Here is a 20,538-nt window from a genome sequence, read left to right as displayed (position 1 = left end):
AAGGCTAGAGACAAAACAAGGGGTATATGGTAACTTTCACACTGTCCATGGTTGATACACTTGTAACTGAAGTTTTATCATTGAAATTTTGCTTGATTTCACCGACTTTGATGTCTTGATCAACCATTGCTAACAAATTAGCCTTCACAAATGTTGGATGCTGATTGCAAAAAGCCCCTTGACCCCAGTTGGCAAGTGTTTCAACAGCCAGACAGTATAGAAGTGACTAGTGAGGGAGGCGTGCATATTCCTGCCTACAAATTAGAAACACCCATTATATCCCCATTTGGAATAAACTTGTTCTTGTTTCAGTGGGAAGTTCTTTGGCGGATATGTGTGAAAAGCGCACACTCCTTTAATATAAAAACCGGTCCATATAATCCGCCTCGAAAGAAATGCACCAGAACTGAACAAGAAATAAACTTTACACAGGTTCTCTGCAACAGTAGAACTTGAACAGACAACCTCGTGATAATCCCGTTCCGAACTGAGCAACGCTGCCCGAACCTGTTGACCCAGCAAAACCAGTTTTATGTATTTCCAATATGGCGGAATAGGAAGTTGGTGATTATAAATTGTATGCTGTTTATTCGCGTTTATATCACTAATTTTACCTTCCTTGTGTTTTGTAGAGCAATTTGAAAGACTATCGAGCCAAGACGAAGTATCAAACAAAGAAACGCCAGGTAAGAATTTACAATTACAGTAAGCGCGCCTCACAAGATGTGCTTTATGTCGGATATGAACTAAATCTGGAGGGCGGCTTTAAAGCTGCTTAAGGATGGTGAAATGAAATATAATCCGATTGTATTCACGATATATCTCCCTACTGCTAGAGCTACACAGGTGCCATGGCAGCCGAAGTTACTCCAGAGCAAGCCATGCAGCTGCTGGACTTCAACCAGAAGTTCGATATTACCTTATTGGACAAAGTCGTGGACCAATTCTACAGTGGATTTGGGCAACAGGTACAGCTAGATCTATAGGAATATATTCTCTTTAGGCTCCATAGTTCTCCCAGTTCAGCAAGCGCATATAGGGCGCGCGTTGCATTTGTATGGAAACTAGATTTTGTAATGGAAACTAGATTAGCTAGTCAGTGAAGTCATGAGTTGTCAGGGTAATTGAAAGGTCATTCTGGTTTTTGTAGGGCTTTTTTGTTGACAATGTATTGTACAGGCTTCTGTTGGCATTAAGTCATTGACCTCCTTATTGACAAATCATAGCCAAGAGTTCATAGTATTTGTAGGAGAGCCTCACATCCTACTCTTGATAATATCATGTCTTGTTTTTCTTTTTTAACAGCAACAAGTTTCGCAGCAAGTGCTAACTCAGTTAAAGGAACACCCTGATTCCTGGACTAAAGTGGACGCCATCTTAGCATATTCAAATAACCTACAAACAAAGGTACAACTTGTCTTAGTTCAATCCAGATTACTTAAATCCTCTTGTAGTATTTTGCTCTACAATTGCTGGAAGATGTTATTAAAACAAGATGGAAAGCTCTTCCAAGAGAGCAGTGTGAAGGTATCTCATAAGTCAATAGCTGCATGTTTACATGTGTGTCTGTTAGGCATCAAGAAATTTATTGTTGGACTTGTGATAAAGCACTCTGCAAACCCAAATATGTCAGAAGTGAGAGAGCATGTTTATTGTGATAACATTGTTCATGAATGAATAAAATTGTAGTCAGAAAAGACGTACTGTGGCAAGTTGGATATGATATTAGTGCAGGTATGCAGCTCTTATTTGTAAACATTCATAATAATTATTGTATTGCAGATAGTGAAATACGAATGGCCCCACAATTGGCCAACATTTATAAGTGAAATTGTTGGAGCAAGCAAGACTAGTGAATCACTTTGTCAGAACAACATGACCGTGTTAAAACTGTTGAGGTAAGTGAGAACACTTATTCTTTTGTACCTTAATATATATATATGTGTGTGTGTGTGTGTTTGCTATAGTGAAGAAGTGTTTGACTTCTCAAGTGGTCAAATGACACAGGCAAAGGCCAAACACCTAAAGGACACCATGTGTGGAGAATTTTCAGAAATATTTCAATTGTGTAACTTTGTAATGGTGAGTAGCTAAATTGTCTACACAGCTCATGTATCTTCTATAGGAAAGTTCCCAAAGCCTTTCTCTTGTTGGTGCAACATTAGAAGTATGTAAACCTCTTAATTTAGTTGATTGCAAAGGTTGAATCTGTCTGTATATATTAGACGTTACTGAGATTCTTAAATTGGATTCCACTGGGCTACATTTTTGAAACCAAATTGATAAGTACACTCATTTTAAAGGTAATGTAATTTTGGAACATTTCTGTTCTGTAATGGTCTATCTACACTCATATAGTTCTTGAATGTACCCACATTCAGAAATGTGACACTGAAATGCCTCACTGAAATTGGTTTGTCTGTATTTCATTTTAATTAGTGAATTACAGAAAATTTGAATTTATAGCTGCAGTCAGTGTTGGACCAGACCAGTACACAGATGAATTGTGCACTACCTTCAATCTGTTATTAGTGCAGCTGAAACAGGTGCTTAAAGATCACTTTGAATGTTTTTTGTGATGTGTCAACTTCAATTACAGATGTTGCCACTTACTACAAACATTAAAGATGCTTACAAGAGTGGACAAGACGATGAACAGAACTTTATACAGAATCTAGCTCTTTTTCTAACCACTTTCTTGACACAGCATGGACAACTGTTAGAACGAACGGTACAACCTCATTTTCATATATTATATAATGTGATTGAATGGGATTTTGTGTACCCGTACTATTGTAGAGTGAACTGAGAGATGCTCTAATGGAAGTGAGTGTGCTAATGATGGATAAAACCATTTTAAATTATCTTATGAAAATGCTTTCTCTTTTTTCTGTAGGCTTTGCACTATTTGGTACTAATTTCTGATGTTGATGAAAAAGAGATTTTCAAGATTTGTTTGGAGTACTGGAATAGCTTAGCAGCTAATCTCTATCAAGAGAATCCTTTCTCAACAACATCGCCATTGATGCTATCGGCCCAGGCCATTCCTCCACGAAGACAAATCTACCTCCACGTACTGTCAAAGGTAATACAATATGTATTCTTCAACAGGATAAATTTATGGTCCATTCTTGTGGGTAGCGGGTCTAGAATTTTGTGTATTGGAGCTACATTTCATGAGATTCATTCATGTAACACTGTTATTTCCTTGCAATGCATACACAATACATCATATAGTTTTGATTATGGGTTTATGTTTGCAGGTTCGGTTGATCATGATCAGTCATATGGTGAAGCCAGAAGAAGTGTTGGTGGTGGAGAATGATCAAGGGGAGGCAGTCAGGGAGTTCATGAAGGACACTTATGCCATCACAATGTACAAGAGCATGAGAGAGACTCTTGGTAAAAAAATGTGCATGTACAGTGTATCCCATATATATAATGTTTGTGTAGTATTATGGTAGTCTCATATGATAATATTGTATGTGTTGTGTCCTAAACTAATTTTGGTTTTGAGCCTAATTTATTCTGCAGAGTGGCTGGATTTGAAACAGAATCTTAACAACATCATGTTATGCTACACCCTTGCCCACTCACAATAGCATGTTTATGACTAAGTTGTTGGGATTAGCCGTGTATTGCTAGTCTGGTACACTTTTTATGAATATTTTTGATTACTGCATGTGCAACTTTTGTGGTTTATAAGGAAGAGCATTATCAACTGATAGTAGTGTCTCTAGCATTACTAGAGCTAGTGGATTATCATTAACAATCTGTTTCAAGCAAAGTCTGCAGAATAAAATGGGCTGTTTTAGAGTTTACTAGTCTGGTGGTGCCTGACCTTTTGCGTGAACATAAAGGTTTGAGGAACATAAAGACCTTGTGTTTATAGAAGCCTTTCAACGTTACCTTATTGCATCATGTTTTAATTCCTTATAACTCTTAGCCTTTGGAGAAGTTCAATATGAATATGCTTGTGCATATCAGCAAATTGAACAGATTTTTCATCCTGATCAGCTAGTCAGTGTATATAGTATGTTCATGTGAAGGGTTAGGTGTTACCAAACTAAGTTTACATGGTGATTGATTTTATCACTTTATGTCTTGATTAGAAATACACTTTGTAGTATTCTTTGTGGTATACCAGATTCCCACTCATTAATGGATGCTGCTTGTGGTTGTCTATGTATGTACCATGGATACTTGGTGGCTTGTATAGTCATGTGACATTAACCATTACTTTTGGGTGATTTGCATGGCTACTATTGTTCATAGTGAATAGATAATTTGTTAACTATGTTCCATGTCAGTTTGGTGATTGCACATAGATGTCAATAGGGCACATGCATAATAGATGCTTGAAGACAAAGTAGGATGTTCTGTCATGTTATTAATTAATTTTTGTTTTGAAGCATGTGTATAATTTCTTGTTCTGGGAATTATCCTACATGTACAAATATTATTGACAACAGTCTTAATTGTATATTGTATCCTTCATGAGAAACCAGTCGTGGAATTTGCACCCTTTCTGTACATATATGGTAATGGTTATTTTAGTTGTAATTTGCTACTATAATTAGTACTTGTGGCAAGTTGCCTCACAATTTTGGTTAAAAGATACTTTAGTTGTCAACACGTTTGGACAAGCAGGCACTGCCTGCCATTAGATATTGAACAACAATGCTACAGGATTTTAATGAGCATGTGAAAATACTTTTGGTGTCAGTTAACGTGAAGCTTGTTGCATATAATGCCTAACAAAAAATAGGGAATCTATTCTAAAGCAGGGCACAATGAACAAAGCTTAAGCCAGACTGAAACATGGCGACGTGCACAAAGGGACCTAAAACCCACTGTAACATAAAACCTTAATTCTCAATTCGCAACCCTGCTCCAATACCACTCACATATTTTAGATAATACAGAAGCTTTCTTCCCTAGAAACTGGTGGGTGATACAAGTAAGAAAATATCAATATCGATACTGGGATGCTGATGCTTTGTTGAAGTACTTTTTTACAAGAATAATTAAAATTTTGATTCCTAGTAATCATGTGATTTTTTTTGCTGCATATTTTATACCTGAACTTGCAATAGTCACATGTTCACAAAATAATACTGCTTAGCATGCTTTATCTTCAACCCATGGGCCTTCTCTGTTCACTGCAAGGTTCATTAGTCTACTTACGATATATAATAGTATTTGGAATTGAAACATACTATTGTGATATTACGTGTAACTGAGGCATATGCTGAATCATGCACTCTGTTTGAAGTCTAACCAAAGCTTTCTGCAATGGCAGTCACCAGTAAAGATGCTTATCTGAAGATTTACTCTAAGGATCAGTGAAGAGTTTTGTTCTTATTTAAAAGCTTGATGACAGTGTTCTATTTAATGACCACCCCCAGTAACTGTAGTATCCCTGGGGAGTAATTGTATGCGTGTGTGGATGGATGGATGCTTAAAGACCATTTGTGCACACAGTTTATTTGACTCACTTGGACTATGCGGATACAGAAGAATTGATGACGCAGAAGTTATACCGACAGGTCGATAACTCAGAATGGTCTTGGAAGAATCTCAATACTGTTAGTTGTTGTGTTAGCACATGAGCAACACTGTTTACACACGTGCTTGCATACACATGTGCACACATATACATGTGTACAGACTATGCATGCACTGCACTGGGTATAACAAGATCTTAGGGGAAAGACCCATGTTGCTGATCAGGAAGATTGGACAACTCCTTTCTACTGCTCCTGAACAACTTCCTTTGATGTGCGTGCAGAATTTAAGCTTGATCTTCACTGTATTTAATCCAACAACCAAGAAGATTATCAGAAGACAGCAGTAGTGTATTGTGTAGTTTAAACTATTCATCATGACTTGACTAGCCTTACATTTAAGTTTGTGAACAGGCTTATTTAATTTCCAGCCAGAACAATTTTTGTTTCTTTTAGTTGTACTTAGAAGTGTTTAACTACTCACACATTGCATGCACTCATTCACTATGCATACGTTGTGGTTAATAATTGTGATATAATCTTCCTATAGCTGTGTTGGGCTATTGGATCAATCAGTGGTGCTATGCATGAGGAAGATGAGAAGCGATTTCTGGTCACAGTAATCAAGGTTTTGTGATGTGTTGCTCTCCAGCTCACCATGTAATGATTGTTTATAGGAATTGCTGGGCCTCTGTGAGATGAAACGTGGTAAAGACAACAAGGCAATTGTTGCCTCTAATATCATGTACATAGTCGGCCAGTACCCGAGATTTCTCCGGTAAATATTGTGTGTATTGAGTGTTTTCTTGGATATAATAAATCACTACATCAAGTTGTCACACTGTATTGTACAACATAACATGAACCCATTTTCCTCTGTAGGGCTCACTGGAAGTTTCTCAAGACAGTAGTCAATAAACTGTTTGAATTCATGCATGGTAAGCAAGCATTGCAGTAGTGTGTATGGTACAAATACATTACTATACATCAGAAACACATGATGGTGTACAGGACATGGCGTGTGACACTTTTATAAAGATCTCACAGAAATGTAAAAGACATTTTGTAGTGGTAAGATGCTACTAGCAGCTATTAGTGTATATTATGATACTACAATTGTCCACAGATGCAGCCCAATGAAAATCTTCCGTTTATAGAGGAGATACTCAACAATATTAGTTCTATAATATGTGATCTACAGCCACATCAGGTTGTGTACATCATAGGTGCTATATCACTTACTGTATACGCACAAATTTACTTTGGTGAATTTGGCAATTGAGTGGTGTTTTGCCAAACTGAAATCCGCCAAATTTTGTTTGTCAAATGCAAATCTGTATTAGCTACTAGAAAATTTGCCAAACTTTTTCTCACCAAAATCCTATCACGGCAAATCCACAAAGGTTTCCTCTCACCAAACTTTCCAGCTATATGGTATATTGTGGACAAACAAATTTCAGGATTTTCATTTTTGAGGATCGTTCTTGCAGCTTGCCTATTAATATACCATATGGTGGGATATATCCAAGGGGAAATTTTTTGCATCTTGGGGTCATTATTTATCATTTTTACCAAGCTGCATTTTTTGAGGGAAAATTTTTTGCAGATAGCTGCCAATCCATGAAATATCCAAGAAAATTACCCCTCTATACGGTAGTAAATCCTGATAATCACAACTTTTTGAGTATTTACTTTTTTAGGGCAACCAAGCAGCCACAAAGTCCATGAATTTATGCCCCTCAAATATTTGTATGTGTTTGGTATCACTGCATTCATAATTACGTACATCATATTTCAATTCCACTAATATAGGTTCATACTTTTTATGAAGCAGTTGGCTACATGATTGCTGCACAGTTGGTAAGCAATTTCTGTATGGGACATACACACAGTAAACTTGTTGGACCTGTTTAGGATCAGGTTGTACAGGAAAGGCTGGTAGAGAAGTACATGGCACTACCCAATCAAATATGGGATAATATAATAGCCAAGGCATCTCAGGTATGTGTGGGACAGCTGTATGTGGTTTTGTGGGAGTACCCCCAATGTTTGTTTAGGATGTGAATGAATTACAAAATGCAGAGACTATTAAACAACTGGGACACATTTTGAAGACCAATGTCAGGGCTTGTTCATCAACTGGACATCCATTTGTGACACAGGTGTGCATGGTATACAGTACAGTGAATTTTGTGTTTTCATGTTTGAGGTTACAGACATTAAAATGTTGTTTTTGTGTAGAACTTTATTTTTACTGCATGTACATAAAGTTCTGTTATAGCTATCATTGAGGCAGTCAAAGCAGTACAAAATCATACAGTACAGTACTACAGTACAGTACTATTGTACTGTATAGTAGGAACCAAGCGTGGCCCACAAAAAAACATCACCCAAAAACCAGCCTCAATTTTCCCTGACAACAATGAGGCAGTATTGGTTTAGGTGAACTAAGCCCAAACAAAGCTTTCAGATCACCCGAAACGCTTCAACAAGTTACTACGGATTTTTTTAAACGGAATTTTCTACTGACTGACTGTTACCTTCACTCGATAACAGCTAAGGCTACGAGTTTGATTTTTTCACTGTTCGACGTCACTTCAGCCGGACACATGCCTTTTGGCATACTACAGTACATACAATGCATTCTTCGTGGACTTACCCGTGTCCTCCTTTGTGTCTCATTCATCTTTGCTGACAGCAAAAGGTGTCAATTTGGTGGTAGCACGTGATAGGGCTGAGCGATACTGCCATTTTAGTATCACGATCAATACTAAAGCCACTATTCACGATACTGAATAGTTCACAATACTTACAAATAAGTCAAATCATAGCTGGTGCCACATAATGTATTGCTCAGCATTGCAGGAAGTCCTTATAGGTGATAGCAAACTAGCCACTATCATCCTTGTTTACAGTAACAGTTATTTTAACACATGCTTTGAGGTTGTTATGGTGTTCACACCTCTCTGCAGGGGAAACCAGATGGGTGGACTTTATCATTTACAAGGATTCTTAGCCAACTACTGCATAACAAATGGGTTTTAAATGACAGTAATGCACCTATCAATGTTATCCCCCACCTACCCCCTCCCGGGCGTAGTGGGGGAAATGGTGGGGATTTGACTTTTTGAAAAATCAAATTCTCCACCCATGGGGGAACGACTAGTGGTCAAATCTCCATGTAGTATGGCTGTTAGGCACTTTAGGAAACCGGTCAATTCATTTAGCTTGCAAGTTAAAACAAACGCCTAAAATTTCGAGCGGTCAAATGCCCCACTAGTGGGGCAGAGTTTCAGATCAAATCAGGTCAAAATCCCCCACTAATCCCCTAGTAAGCCCGGGAGGGGGGTAGTGGGGCTAAATATTGATAGGTGCATAATGTACAGGCATGGTATCATGATAGTTAATAACAAAATATCATGATATCGATACTTTAAAAATATCACAATATATCGGTAAAACGGTAGTAGCGCTCAGCCCTAGCACGTGATGGCTTCTCTTCGTAGTGGCTGCTTTGATTGCAGAGATGCTTTTCGAACAGTTCTTGATTCGTAATGCTGTGTAACAGGTTGAACATAGCTGACAACAAAGCTTAATGGATACTCCACTTTTCAGACGATAATTGGTAGCTGGGGCACGTGACACCATTTCTTTCTTTTGATGTGGTATGCGTGGGTTCACCAGTCATAATAATTTTATTTTACAAAAAAAAGTTAACAAACAAGTACACAAAATTTTGCAACTAGAGTAGGGACAAGAGTATGCTCAAGGTACCATAATGGAACACAGTAGGGATATAACACTTCTTATTTTTTTACTGTGATTTAATATCATGCTCTACTCCAGCTTGTTTCAAAACTTTTTATCGATGTGCTATGGTCCCCACTCTGGTTGAAAATTCCAAACAATTTTGTGTACTTGTTTGTGAAGCCATGATCAAAATACTCTAATAGAGCAGCCAAAAAGTGTTCAGATAAAGCTCATACACTTACTCTAATAGAACATACACTTTTGACAGTACTCTGATACAACAGTCACTTCGTGTTAGACAACTGAACATTTGGTCAATCAATTCAGACATTCAAAGTCTACAGCATGTGTAGTATATAGTGTCCTTGTCTTTTACTGTCCACAGCTTGGTAAGATCTACCTTGATATGCTAAACGTCTACAAGTGTTTGAGTGAGAACATATCACAAGCAGTCACACTACATGGTGAGCTTTTTCAGCCAATATTTGCACGTACACATGCAAGGGGTGTGGCTATAGGCAATCTGGTGATCAAGCAGCCACTAATAGCCAGCATGCGAGTGGTGAAGAAAGAAACACTAAAGCTAATTTCTTGTTGGGTGTCTCACAGCCAAGACCCAGTCATGGTGAGGGGTAGTAGATGATTGTACAGCTCAGTGTAATGTGTATATGTCATATCTTCACAGATTAAGGAACATTTTCTTCCACCATTGCTGGATGCTATTCTGTTAGATTACAAGAGGAATGTCCCATCTGCTCGTGAGCCTGAAGTTCTTAGCACTATTACCAGCATTATAGACAAAGTTAGAAACGTTGTTAGTATTTTATGTGTATTGTGTATGGTGTTATCAGGCACAAGTGACAGAGAGCGTGCCTCATATTCTTGATGCTTTGTTTGAGTGTACACTGGATATGATAAACAAGGACCTTGAGGAGTTCCCTGATCACCGAATAAACTTTTTCAAAATGTTACAGAGCATTAACATGTACTGCTTTGATGGTTAGTTACTGTTTAGTGTATTTTCAACAAATTTATTGCTGTGTTTTGTAGCATTACTGTTATTATCTGCACCACAATTTAAAGTGTTTCTTGATTCAATAATTTGGGGATTCAAACACACAATGAGAAATGTGGCTGAAATAGGTACGCTTAAAGAATTGGCTGCTGCAGTATGTTATGTGTTGTGTGCATATGCTATTTCCATCAGGGTTGCAGATTTTGCTCGAACTTCTGCACAACGTTGAGACTAGCACTGTAGCACAGAGTTTCTATCAGAGTTATCTCCTCGAGCTTATTGAACACATGTTCTCCGTAATCACTGATTCTTCACATGCAGGAAGTATGTTTCACATCATGAGCCCCTCCCCCTTAATATGATCTTGTTTGTTCTCTCTCATAGATTTGACACAGCACGCTACTATCCTAGCATATATGATGAGTGTTATTGAGAACAGCAAAGTAACGGCTCCTCTATTTGATGCTGCTGATCCCAGTAACAATGGGATGAACAATTTGATGTTTGTACAAACTTCAATGGCAAAACTATTGAAACAAGCCTTCCCTCACTTACAAGAGTAAAAACCATTATGGCTTTACAGATTGTACTCTTTTTTTTTTAGTGGACAGATTAAAGTGACGATAATTGGGCTGTTTGAACTTAATGATAACATTCCTGCTTTTAAGAATCATTTGAGGGACTTTTTAGCAGAAATAAAGGTAAAACATATATATATATATAGCATTGATTTGCAATTATTTTATAACAGGAACACGCTGGTGATGATATCACAAATTTATATCTGGAGGAGAGAGAGGTACAACTACAACAAGCAGCTGAGGAGAAACGCAACAAAATGTTAGCTGTTCCTGGCATCATCAATCCACATGACAGACCGGATGACATGCAACAAGAATAATACACCATCACCTTCATAGCTATTCTCATTTGCTTTTTTTTAATACTGGAACACTGCACTGAATTACTTGTAGAAAAATTTTATGGAATTATATCACTGAGTTCTTTAAGCTGTTAACGTAACCAGTAACATGCACGTTCTTGTAAAGTTTGTGACTTGTTAATTTCAATAGTGGATCTTGAACACCTTTGTTCTTATAGTTAGCTGAAAGTGTTCAGGTAAGTGAAATTGTTTGAATAACTGATGTGCTCTTATTTGTACACACCTTCATTTGACTAAAACAGAGCAGTCATTTATAATAAAGTCAACACTGATGACAAAATACTCTAATAGAATGGTCACGTGGCTTTTGGTGTTCAGATAACTGAGGTTTGTAAGGATTCACTGTAGTGCCAACTTTTCAACTGCCATGCACATACATGAATGTAAGTAGTGTGTTGTTGCCTCTACAACATGCAGTTGTGTTAAATGGAAGCTGAATATCACCAATGTAGGGTCTATGTAGTACATATGAGATTCTTTTCTAAGGGAGTAGTCAGATTATTCAAGACCTAACTGACTTTCAATCTTAAGAACTGAAGTTACACATCATCAACTACTATGTCTAGTAGTCTCACAATTTAGATGTACCCACTATATTGTGATGCTAGTAATTTTGCTAGCTGGAGTCGTCATAATCAGCTGTGTGCCATCTAGGCATGAGGCTATTATGCTCCAAAAATTGAGCATTATGCTTTTGAGCAGTGCTCAAAAAATCACCTATTATGCTTTTGAGAATTGCCCATTATGCCACCACAATTGGCTAATAATGCCAGTTTATTGCTGTATCAGACCATTTTTATTGATCTTTAAGCTTCAAATAGTCTTAAATTCTTTAGCTGGTTGCTGTATTAGAGTATTATTAAAGTAAATAATATTCAGTGACTGTTCTATTAGAGTTTCTGACTGCTTTATTAGAGTATCTCAATCTTTTAAACAGAATTGTGCAATCTGCAGATTTTCACTATTAAAGCTTTATAATATAATTCCTGATTCCCACATGTTACTATTATTCCCGAAATTATGCCGGCATAATTGCCGCATCCCTAGTGCCATCCACTACCACACAACAGGTTTTGCCTTACCCACAAGGTGGCATGAAATATACTGAAGTGGTTAAAAGTGAAGATATTCCTTGCCAATGATATTTCATGTTGGTCAAAAACTGTAAGCATCCATTTTTCCTGTACCAGAGGTATGTTTAGGGGGGGCTGTGGGACACTTCATACAGAACACATGATCATTCAATGGCTAGAGAATTCAGTTTTTGTTGAAGTCAACAACTCTTCAGTACAGCTATGACTGTTCTATTAGAGTATATAGTTATTTTAGGCTTTGAGAAAGTAAAGGGCTGTTGTGGTATGCCTAGGATATTATTTGTTATAATTTTAAGTACATATTGTGTATAATGTATAAACCTGTTTGAAGCTGTCCGAGGTGGGAGACTGACGTGCTGGCTAAGCAATTGAATTTATAAACAATATTTCAGACCAGGGAGTAGATAGTCTCCGGGTCTGGTGAAACACAGATCACATAATTAATTATCATTTCAAAGGAATGGTGTATGTAACTGCAGATAATTATTGGCCTCAAATTAGAATAATTTTTTATATTAGATGCCCCTCAGGTCAGGCAAGTGTCCAGGGGAGGAGCAGCATTCATGCAAGCACAAAATACAGATAAGTGCAGTAAAGAAAAGCCTATTATGGCATTGAAGCCAGCAAATTTGAATTAAAGCATTGTGTTGTCATTAATTGGCTAGTACAGAATTTCTATGTTAGAAATGATATGGGATCTCTATTTCACCAGACCCTTACATTATTTTTGCAAAGGATGTCAGACTAGCTACAGAGAAGAAGTTTTCTGTAAAAAATTGAGGTATCACGCACTACGGTAGCAGAGGTTTGGGCTCTTGATCACCCAAAAAAAAACAGTAGCCAAGCCCACAAATGTCTTTAAAAGTGACCCTGAACAAGTTGCTATGAAATTTTCAAAAATCTCCATTTTAACAGAATTATTTTATGTTGACTGACTGACTGACTGTCTAACTAACTCCACTACCACATAGATGTTGATTAGTGGTAAATGCATGATGGCTTCAGTTCAGCTGGTGGTCACAAGAATTGTCCATAATTTTCGATTGATTGTAGAGATGCTTCTCATTCTGTTCTTCATTTATAATGTATATAATGAGTAGAACATACCTGAAAACAAAGGCGATCCGCAGAATTCCATGCATGCAGTGACTAACTTTACCATAGCTACTTCAGGAGTGAGTCTAGGATTTCCCAAGAGGGGAGGGGTGCTAAGCTAGAGGCATCCATAATGAGGGCTAAAATATGCATGTAACAGATTACAGCCCCATGCTTGTCTGTATTAATGACCAGTAATAAAGAAAATACATAGATAGCTACTATTAGCTGGTAAGCAATAGTTCAACATAACAGCAGCAATTCTAAAGCTGCAGACATAGCTACAAGGAAAGAGGTGCACAGCAATGGTGTTAGGAGTGTGCTTCTCACACTGCACTACTGATTGTATCAACCAACTGCCTGTAAATACTGTATTGTGTCTGGTTGACTTGATGTACACTCTAAGCAGTGTAATAGACAACTACAATCAACCCAAAATGCCTCTAGATTGTATCTTTATTACCAGAACATGATCACATGCTGATGCTGAGTGTGCTTATCACACTATTTGTGTACCCACTTATAGTATTGCTGAATTCTAATTATACAGATAGCTACTGTATAAGCAAAATAGGTTGGTGCTCTGCTTATCCAGCTGCAACTTTTCTTAGCCCCTACTACAGATGCCCACTAGCTTAGCACTCCCTCCCCTTGAAAACCTGCTTATATGATAACGATACAGCTACACTTTCTTCATGCTAGCTAGCTATACTTGTCCAAGTTCACAAGAATGTATATTAAACACTTGAAATATAGTTGCCAGACTAGTTCATCAAAGCTGTGTCATGAGTGTTGATTATTGGTGAAGCCAGATGCTACGATTGGTAGAGTTTGATGCATACATGAGCAAGGGCAGCTCCAGGAATTTTGGTGACATGTTTCCAAATTTTCTATTGCATGCACACTTAAATCTATAATCTCCCCAGGAAGTTTTAAATTATGTATTCTGAGATAGCAATTTTCACCAAAAATATGTTAGGAATTGATTGATATACTATAAGTTGCTTATGCTTGGCATAGTATCAGGAGCAGGCTAAAGGGTTAAGAGGTGGGGCTATTTAAGTTTGAAGCATAAAACAGACATGAATGACATGAAACATTTTAAGCCTTAAACACTGATATATGATTTTAGACTATTGGTACAATAAATGTGACTGTTCTATTAGGGTAATTGACTACTCCATTAGAGTATTCGATCTGAACCTCCTGAAAATATACTTGTCCAGTTTCTTGAGTCCTCAGTCAATTAATCCTCTTGAAAATCTTCCCGTGCATGAGTGTTCCTCATGCATGCACACAGTTCTATTAATAGTGTAGTGTGTATGTGAAGAATGTGTTAAAATGAACAATTTGCATGAGGCATTGCATTGGTTGCATGATACCACAAGGCACTAACATTAGGATGGATAAAAAATTTAACTGCGAGTGTAGCGTATTCCATATTAGCCATTTAAAACATTTTAAAATGAAGCCCAGCTTTTTGACATTAAATCTGAGGGTATTTCTGCTGGTTGTGGAGTTTAGAATTTTTGAGATTATATTTGAAAGTTGAGTATGCTATTTAAAAACATGCAAAGTTTAGTCTAAGAAAGGATGTTGAATAGCCGACTCAACTGACTATGTATAGGAATTTTGGACAGTAATGTATGTACCCTATAGGAAAAGTTTTAAAATAAAGAGCATTTAAAACTGTGCATGCTATTTTTAACCTGGGAAACTTTTATGTATGAGATTGATTCTGAGGGCATTTTTGATATGTTTTGTGTGCCATTTTAAAGTTAGCAAACAGATAGGGTTGAACAATGTTTCAATAAATTGCCAATATCACCTAATCAAGTGCCTATACAATACAATTTGTTACTGCATGTATTTAGCCTTCGCAATGTATTGTATAGGAATAATTATTGCATGCATACACTCATCATCTAATTTGAATCTATTCTGGGCCTCATATATATTTGATATGGTTTGTTTGCTATATTAATTGGTTAACTTGTTAGCAAAGAAGTTGTGTTTGTAAACTAATTCTCAGTGAAAACAAATACTCATACTGACATTGCAGATTTCAAACTATTTGGTTGTCATAATGTTTCAATTTTTACATGCAATATTGCAATAATTGCATTAAATAGCACAATTTAAAGTATCACCCAACCCTAATGTAGTGTAGTTAAAAATTTAGTGGAGGAGGAGTCATTGTACCACCAGCATATGCGTACTAGTTCCCAACACTTTAAACAGGCTGTAGGACCAGGTGTCCTACAGACCTTCAGCACTTGTGTTCTAGGAATCAACAAGAGGGTGTTTCAGGGGTAAAAAGTCGAAATACTCTAATAGAACAGTCAACTACTCCAATAGAGCATCTATCATTAAAATTCTAAAGAACAAAGACCAGTGTGTATTGAACCTCTTCTTCTTGACTTGTACTCTACAATCCCACTATTGTGCCAAACATCCTGATATATGTAAATATTGTGCTAGCCATTACAAGCAGCTGTTTAAGATATAAACTACAAGCTGGTATGTATGTATGTATGTAAACTACTTAAGATATTCCATAAGCTCATACAGGCCCTGTATAGCATGGATCCTCTACACCAGACAAATAATAGTGCGAGAAGTGCCTCAGCAATCAAACCAGCTATACTACAGATATCACTGACTTTTCTTGTGAGCTATATACCGTGCATAGCCCATGATGTTTATGTAAATCACAACCTATGCAGTAGACAAAAAGGAGAACAAAAGTAAGTACACGGTAGATACATTGTAGCTGCTGTGGTGGTGAAAAGGTACATCTCAGGTCAAAGTGGTGTTGAACAGTAACTATGGTTTAGTAGAAAATTCAGTTTTAAAAAAGTAATTTTAAAATTCAATAGAAACCTGCTGGAAGGATTTGGGATCACTCCGCAGACATTTTGGGTTGTCATATATACGTAATCAATGCTGCCAAGCTGCGGCTGTAAAAGAAAAGTGAGGCTGCTTATAGGGTGATGTTGTTGGGCATTAAATCCCAAACCTTCATCATTGTATGATTATCTTTCTGACCAACACAAGTCAGCAAAAGTAAAATGAGTTGTCCACAGTTAATGGTGTGTATTGAGGTGACAGATGAGTGTAAAGCATGTATTGGTATACCGATTAGATGAATGTTGTGGTCATGTGGTCCTAAAATTTGTACAGCGACCAATATTATGTTGTATTATGGTTACATTTTAATTCATTTGGGGAAACACTTTGCTCTAAATTTGTCCAGGTGCTAAATTAATGTTGTAAATTGCTTGTAAGTCCATGAAGTCTCTTGATTTGTTGAGTTGAGAAAATCGTGAAACTGCAGGATTAACAAAATAATAACATGAATATATGTAACCAAGAGTCCCTTCCTATAATATTATGAACTCTTGATGTGTGACCTAAGGCCACTTCAACTAAATTTCTTGTTTCTCGGACCCGACTGACCCATAAAATTTGTAAATGAAATGTTTTTGTTCATTTTTAAAGATCACATCTTCGATCACGTACGTTTATGGCGTTGATGTATTGTTGGCCATTCATGTCTGCTATGCGTGGGGTGAGCTTGGTTACTACAAGAAGAGTTGTAAAAGCAGACTATGGATGGACGTTTGGTCATTTAGATGTAACTAATAGTTTGTTATCGAACACCATAGTTACACGTGTTGCCAAAACTTCAGTTAAAAAAATATATATTACCACCTTTTATTATTTTATTTATGCCTACCTACCGACCCACTTTTCAACTAGCTTCAGTCCGAGAAACAAAAGATTTAGTTGAAGTGGCCTAAGCGAAAGATGATCTGGCAACGCTTACCTAGAATTGTGATCCCTAACTATTGTGGTTTGCAGCTACTTTAGTAAAAAAGTAGTAGATACTTCATACCAGCTTTGTACACATAGTTTTATAACTTAGCTACTTGCAAAAGGTGGTATGTGGTAATACAAGTAAACACCCACAGCCTATTTCTCAAAGAGATAGCTAGCTAGCTATAGGATGTATAACTCTAGATGGTGCACTTACTGTACTCCACAAGTACTGAACTTTACACATTTATGCAAACTCCAACATGACAATCATGCACACAAACACGCATGTATGCACGCAAGCACACACACACACACACTTAAAAGTAGAGAAATACAAACACCTGTGTCATACACGCACACACAATATTTAAAAGTAGAGAAAGAATAGCTAATTATATAGCTGGAAACCACACAAGATGATGTCACATCCTGGCATTATGCCAACCAGAGATAATCATACACAACTGATTATGCTAACATCCTCTCCAACACATATAAATGGACTATCGTCTTAACTCAATTATCAGATCTAGAGCTACTCAACTCAGTACTGTGACAAAACAAGTATTCTGAACATTGCTTGTGAGTTTACCCATACTGTAAACTTGTGGTGTTGTTTAGTGCAGTTGGATAAAACTATCATCGTTATTCAAACTCTTCTGGACTGAGTGCATGCAGTTATGAAAGTGTATTCACCTTCTATTTTATGCCTTGTAAGGCCATAATGACTAAATTATCTATAATTGAATACATTGGGTGAAATACTTGCGTATTATTGAAAATTCCGTAAATTTTTAACCCCTTTTTTAGTGAAGGAAGGGACTAACAATAAAAACCTGGATATCATCTTATTCGCCTGCTCAAGAGGAGTTGGAAAATCTTTGTTTCGTTGCAGTAGACCCAAGGACACGCAAGTTATGAGCGTTTGTTTACGTCATGTCGAAACGATCGGTTTTCCTTCACTAATTTCGCCTTTGTATGCAGCGAAGAAGGGCGAGCAAAGGAAAATTTTTGCTCCGTACCTCAATCCGTTAAGTTACAACCGTTTTTGTAAACGTCTGTTATTTATTTTCCCAAGGGGGTGTGCGACCGCGGTCAAAGGTCAAGGCCATCAAAATCGTGCCAATTAAAGGGTCAAGGGTAAAAGCTTCCAACCCACAATCGAAAAGGGCTGAAATATCGTCGGTAAGTCACCGGCCAAATTAAAGGTCGGAAAAGCCCCCTGAAAAGGTTCTTAGTAGCGAAGTTTAGGCCGGTCAAGACTTTGACCGCGGTCCCAGATTTCCCTACAGCGCGTACCACCCCCTTGTTTTCCCTATACTTGCTGTACAAATCGATTTTTCTGTTGTTGCCGGCTACTTTGTAGGACTGTAACTCCCAAAGTTATTGGCATATGAAGCTGAAACTTTGCCAGAGGGTACACTTGGCTAATGCACCTATCAATGTTAAGCCCCACTACCCCCCTCCCGGGCTTACTAAGGGATTAGTGGGGGATTTTCGCCGATTTGATCAGAAATTTTGCTCCACTAGTGGGGCATTTGACCGTTCGAAATTTTAGGCGTTTGCTTTAGCTTGCGAGCTATAAGAATTGATCTGTTTCCTAAAGTTTATTCCAGCAATACTACATGGAGATTTGACCACTAGTTGTTCCCCAGTGGGTGGAGAATTTGATTTTTCAAAAAGTCAAATCCCCACCATTTCCCCCACTACGCCCAGGAGGGGGGAGGTGGGGGATAACATTGATAGGTGCATAAGTAGATTGTAAATATTTAATAAACAGGAATTCGAAAAAAAAAGTGATTGTGTCCTGTTTTCGCAGATCCGGTCACATATATTAGTAGTCTCGCGTAGCCAGACCACTACTTTTCTTTTGTGTGGGCGTCAGGAAAAGTACACAAAAGAATAGTATATAGTCTGGCTACGCGGGACTAATATATTAGCTGGTTTCAGCTGCATAGTTTAGCTGGTGACATTTTAATAATTAACAACACAAATTACTTACTGACCTCACTGTTTGATGAATAATAAAGTTGATGGCATCATGGTACAATGTTTACAAATTATATATCAGTTTGAATAATGATTACAGTGATTATGTTGTGTACATTGCAGGATAGGATACATCAACTGACAATAAGATGGCGGCATTTTTGATAATCTTCATCTCAATACTGATCACTGGAATAACTGCTAACCTATGCTGTGAAAAGGAGAACAAGTTTATTCAAAGTTGTTGTGATCTCGATTATTTCCATTTCTCCACTAAACCATCTGGAGTTTACCAGACACAACTACTATGTGGAGGACAACAGTTTAACAGTATCAATACCTTCTGTGAAACTGGAGGATGGACAGTGATACAAAGAAGATTCGATGGTAGTGAGAATTTTGATCGTCCATGGAGGGATTATGAGAATGGATTTGGAAAGATTGATGGTGAATTTTGGTACGGTTTAAAAGCTATGAACTGTCTTACTCAAACTGGTCAATGGGAACTCAGAGTGGACTTTGAATTTTTCAACAACACCAGATCCTACCTTCACTACAACACATTTAAAGTTGGAAGTGCTAGTGAAGAATATCGACTAACTATTGATGGGTTTACTGGTGTAACTCCCACTGATCCCTTCACCTTAGGCCGTCCTTTGAGTGGCAGAAAATTCACCACATTTGATAATGACAATGATGCCATCAGTACAACCAATTGTGCAGTACGGATCGGAACTAACTTGGGTAATGGAGGATGGTGGTACAACAACTGCTGGTTCATTAACCTCAATGCACAATATTATCCTACAGAAGGAGCTCTCTTTTTCTTTGCTGGTACGTGGTACAACCCTAGGTGGGTTGAAATGAAGATACGACCTCACAATTGCTTGTTAGAGACATTGTAACTCATATACTTCTCATTATACAGAGAACATTAATAGCAGTAGCAGATTGTGTGTATATTGTTTACAACTCACTTACAAACACAATGTAACATTAAAACAAATACATCAATAGTTTAAAGCGGCAGGGGTGTACAGTGAGAGTGGCAAAGAACATGAGCATTTTCTCAATACGAGATGATGCATACAATATGACACATCATTCATTGTACACCTTAATTAGTACATGATCATGCACTTTGTTGTGATAGATTACATCACTATAACACCTGCCATCATATGCTCTTAATGATGCAAGTATCACAATCTCTTGATGACACAGCTGTAACTTTATAACTAACACAGCAACTAATACAAGGTAACCAATGCAACTACATTTAGGTCCACACATAATACGCAGCAAAGTACTGGAGAGTATCAG

The 20,538-nt window shown here is 37.4% G+C and overlaps 2 protein-coding genes across 6 annotated transcripts; both read left to right on the top strand.

Moving 5' to 3' along the window:
- Nucleotides 1-500: 500 nt before the first annotated feature.
- On the top strand, nucleotides 501-11,273 carry LOC136268246 (exportin-1-like). Its single transcript, XM_066063527.1, has 35 exons — nucleotides 501-577; nucleotides 633-686; nucleotides 837-968; nucleotides 1,306-1,407; nucleotides 1,455-1,527; nucleotides 1,574-1,635; nucleotides 1,690-1,734; nucleotides 1,783-1,898; nucleotides 1,968-2,082; nucleotides 2,126-2,167; nucleotides 2,226-2,303; nucleotides 2,359-2,413; nucleotides 2,467-2,546; nucleotides 2,600-2,731; nucleotides 2,800-2,826; nucleotides 2,897-3,085; nucleotides 3,264-3,402; nucleotides 5,485-5,588; nucleotides 6,058-6,135; nucleotides 6,185-6,285; nucleotides 6,390-6,445; nucleotides 6,499-6,578; nucleotides 6,634-6,717; nucleotides 7,320-7,367; nucleotides 7,422-7,508; nucleotides 7,565-7,669; nucleotides 9,643-9,721; nucleotides 9,776-9,882; nucleotides 9,943-10,059; nucleotides 10,109-10,256; nucleotides 10,308-10,400; nucleotides 10,465-10,596; nucleotides 10,657-10,831; nucleotides 10,877-10,973; nucleotides 11,024-11,273. Exons 3-35 carry the CDS (start codon nucleotides 852-854, stop codon nucleotides 11,171-11,173), a joined length of 3,213 nt encoding a protein of 1,070 aa, XP_065919599.1. The 5' UTR covers nucleotides 501-577; nucleotides 633-686; nucleotides 837-851; the 3' UTR covers nucleotides 11,174-11,273.
- On the top strand, nucleotides 11,270-20,258 carry LOC136268250 (fibrinogen-like protein 1). Of its 5 annotated transcripts, none has more exons than XM_066063533.1 (2): nucleotides 11,270-11,391; nucleotides 19,339-20,258. In XM_066063533.1, exon 2 carries the CDS (start codon nucleotides 19,365-19,367, stop codon nucleotides 20,118-20,120), a length of 756 nt encoding a protein of 251 aa, XP_065919605.1. In that variant the 5' UTR covers nucleotides 11,270-11,391; nucleotides 19,339-19,364; the 3' UTR covers nucleotides 20,121-20,258. The 5 variants fall into 5 exon arrangements, with proteins under 5 accessions (XP_065919605.1, XP_065919604.1, XP_065919607.1 ...); XM_066063532.1 differs by lacking the exon at nucleotides 11,270-11,391 and adding an exon at nucleotides 17,636-17,808; XM_066063535.1 differs by lacking the exon at nucleotides 11,270-11,391 and adding an exon at nucleotides 18,396-18,411.
- The last annotated feature ends 280 nt before the right edge of the window (nucleotides 20,259-20,538 follow it).

The sequence above is a fragment of the Dysidea avara genome, chromosome 10 (genome assembly GCF_963678975.1).
Source record: "Dysidea avara chromosome 10, odDysAvar1.4, whole genome shotgun sequence".
Classification (NCBI taxonomy): domain Eukaryota; kingdom Metazoa; phylum Porifera; class Demospongiae; order Dictyoceratida; family Dysideidae; genus Dysidea; species Dysidea avara.
The sequence above is the reverse complement of the archived record's forward strand: the minus strand, read 5'-3'. Positions and strand labels throughout refer to the sequence as shown.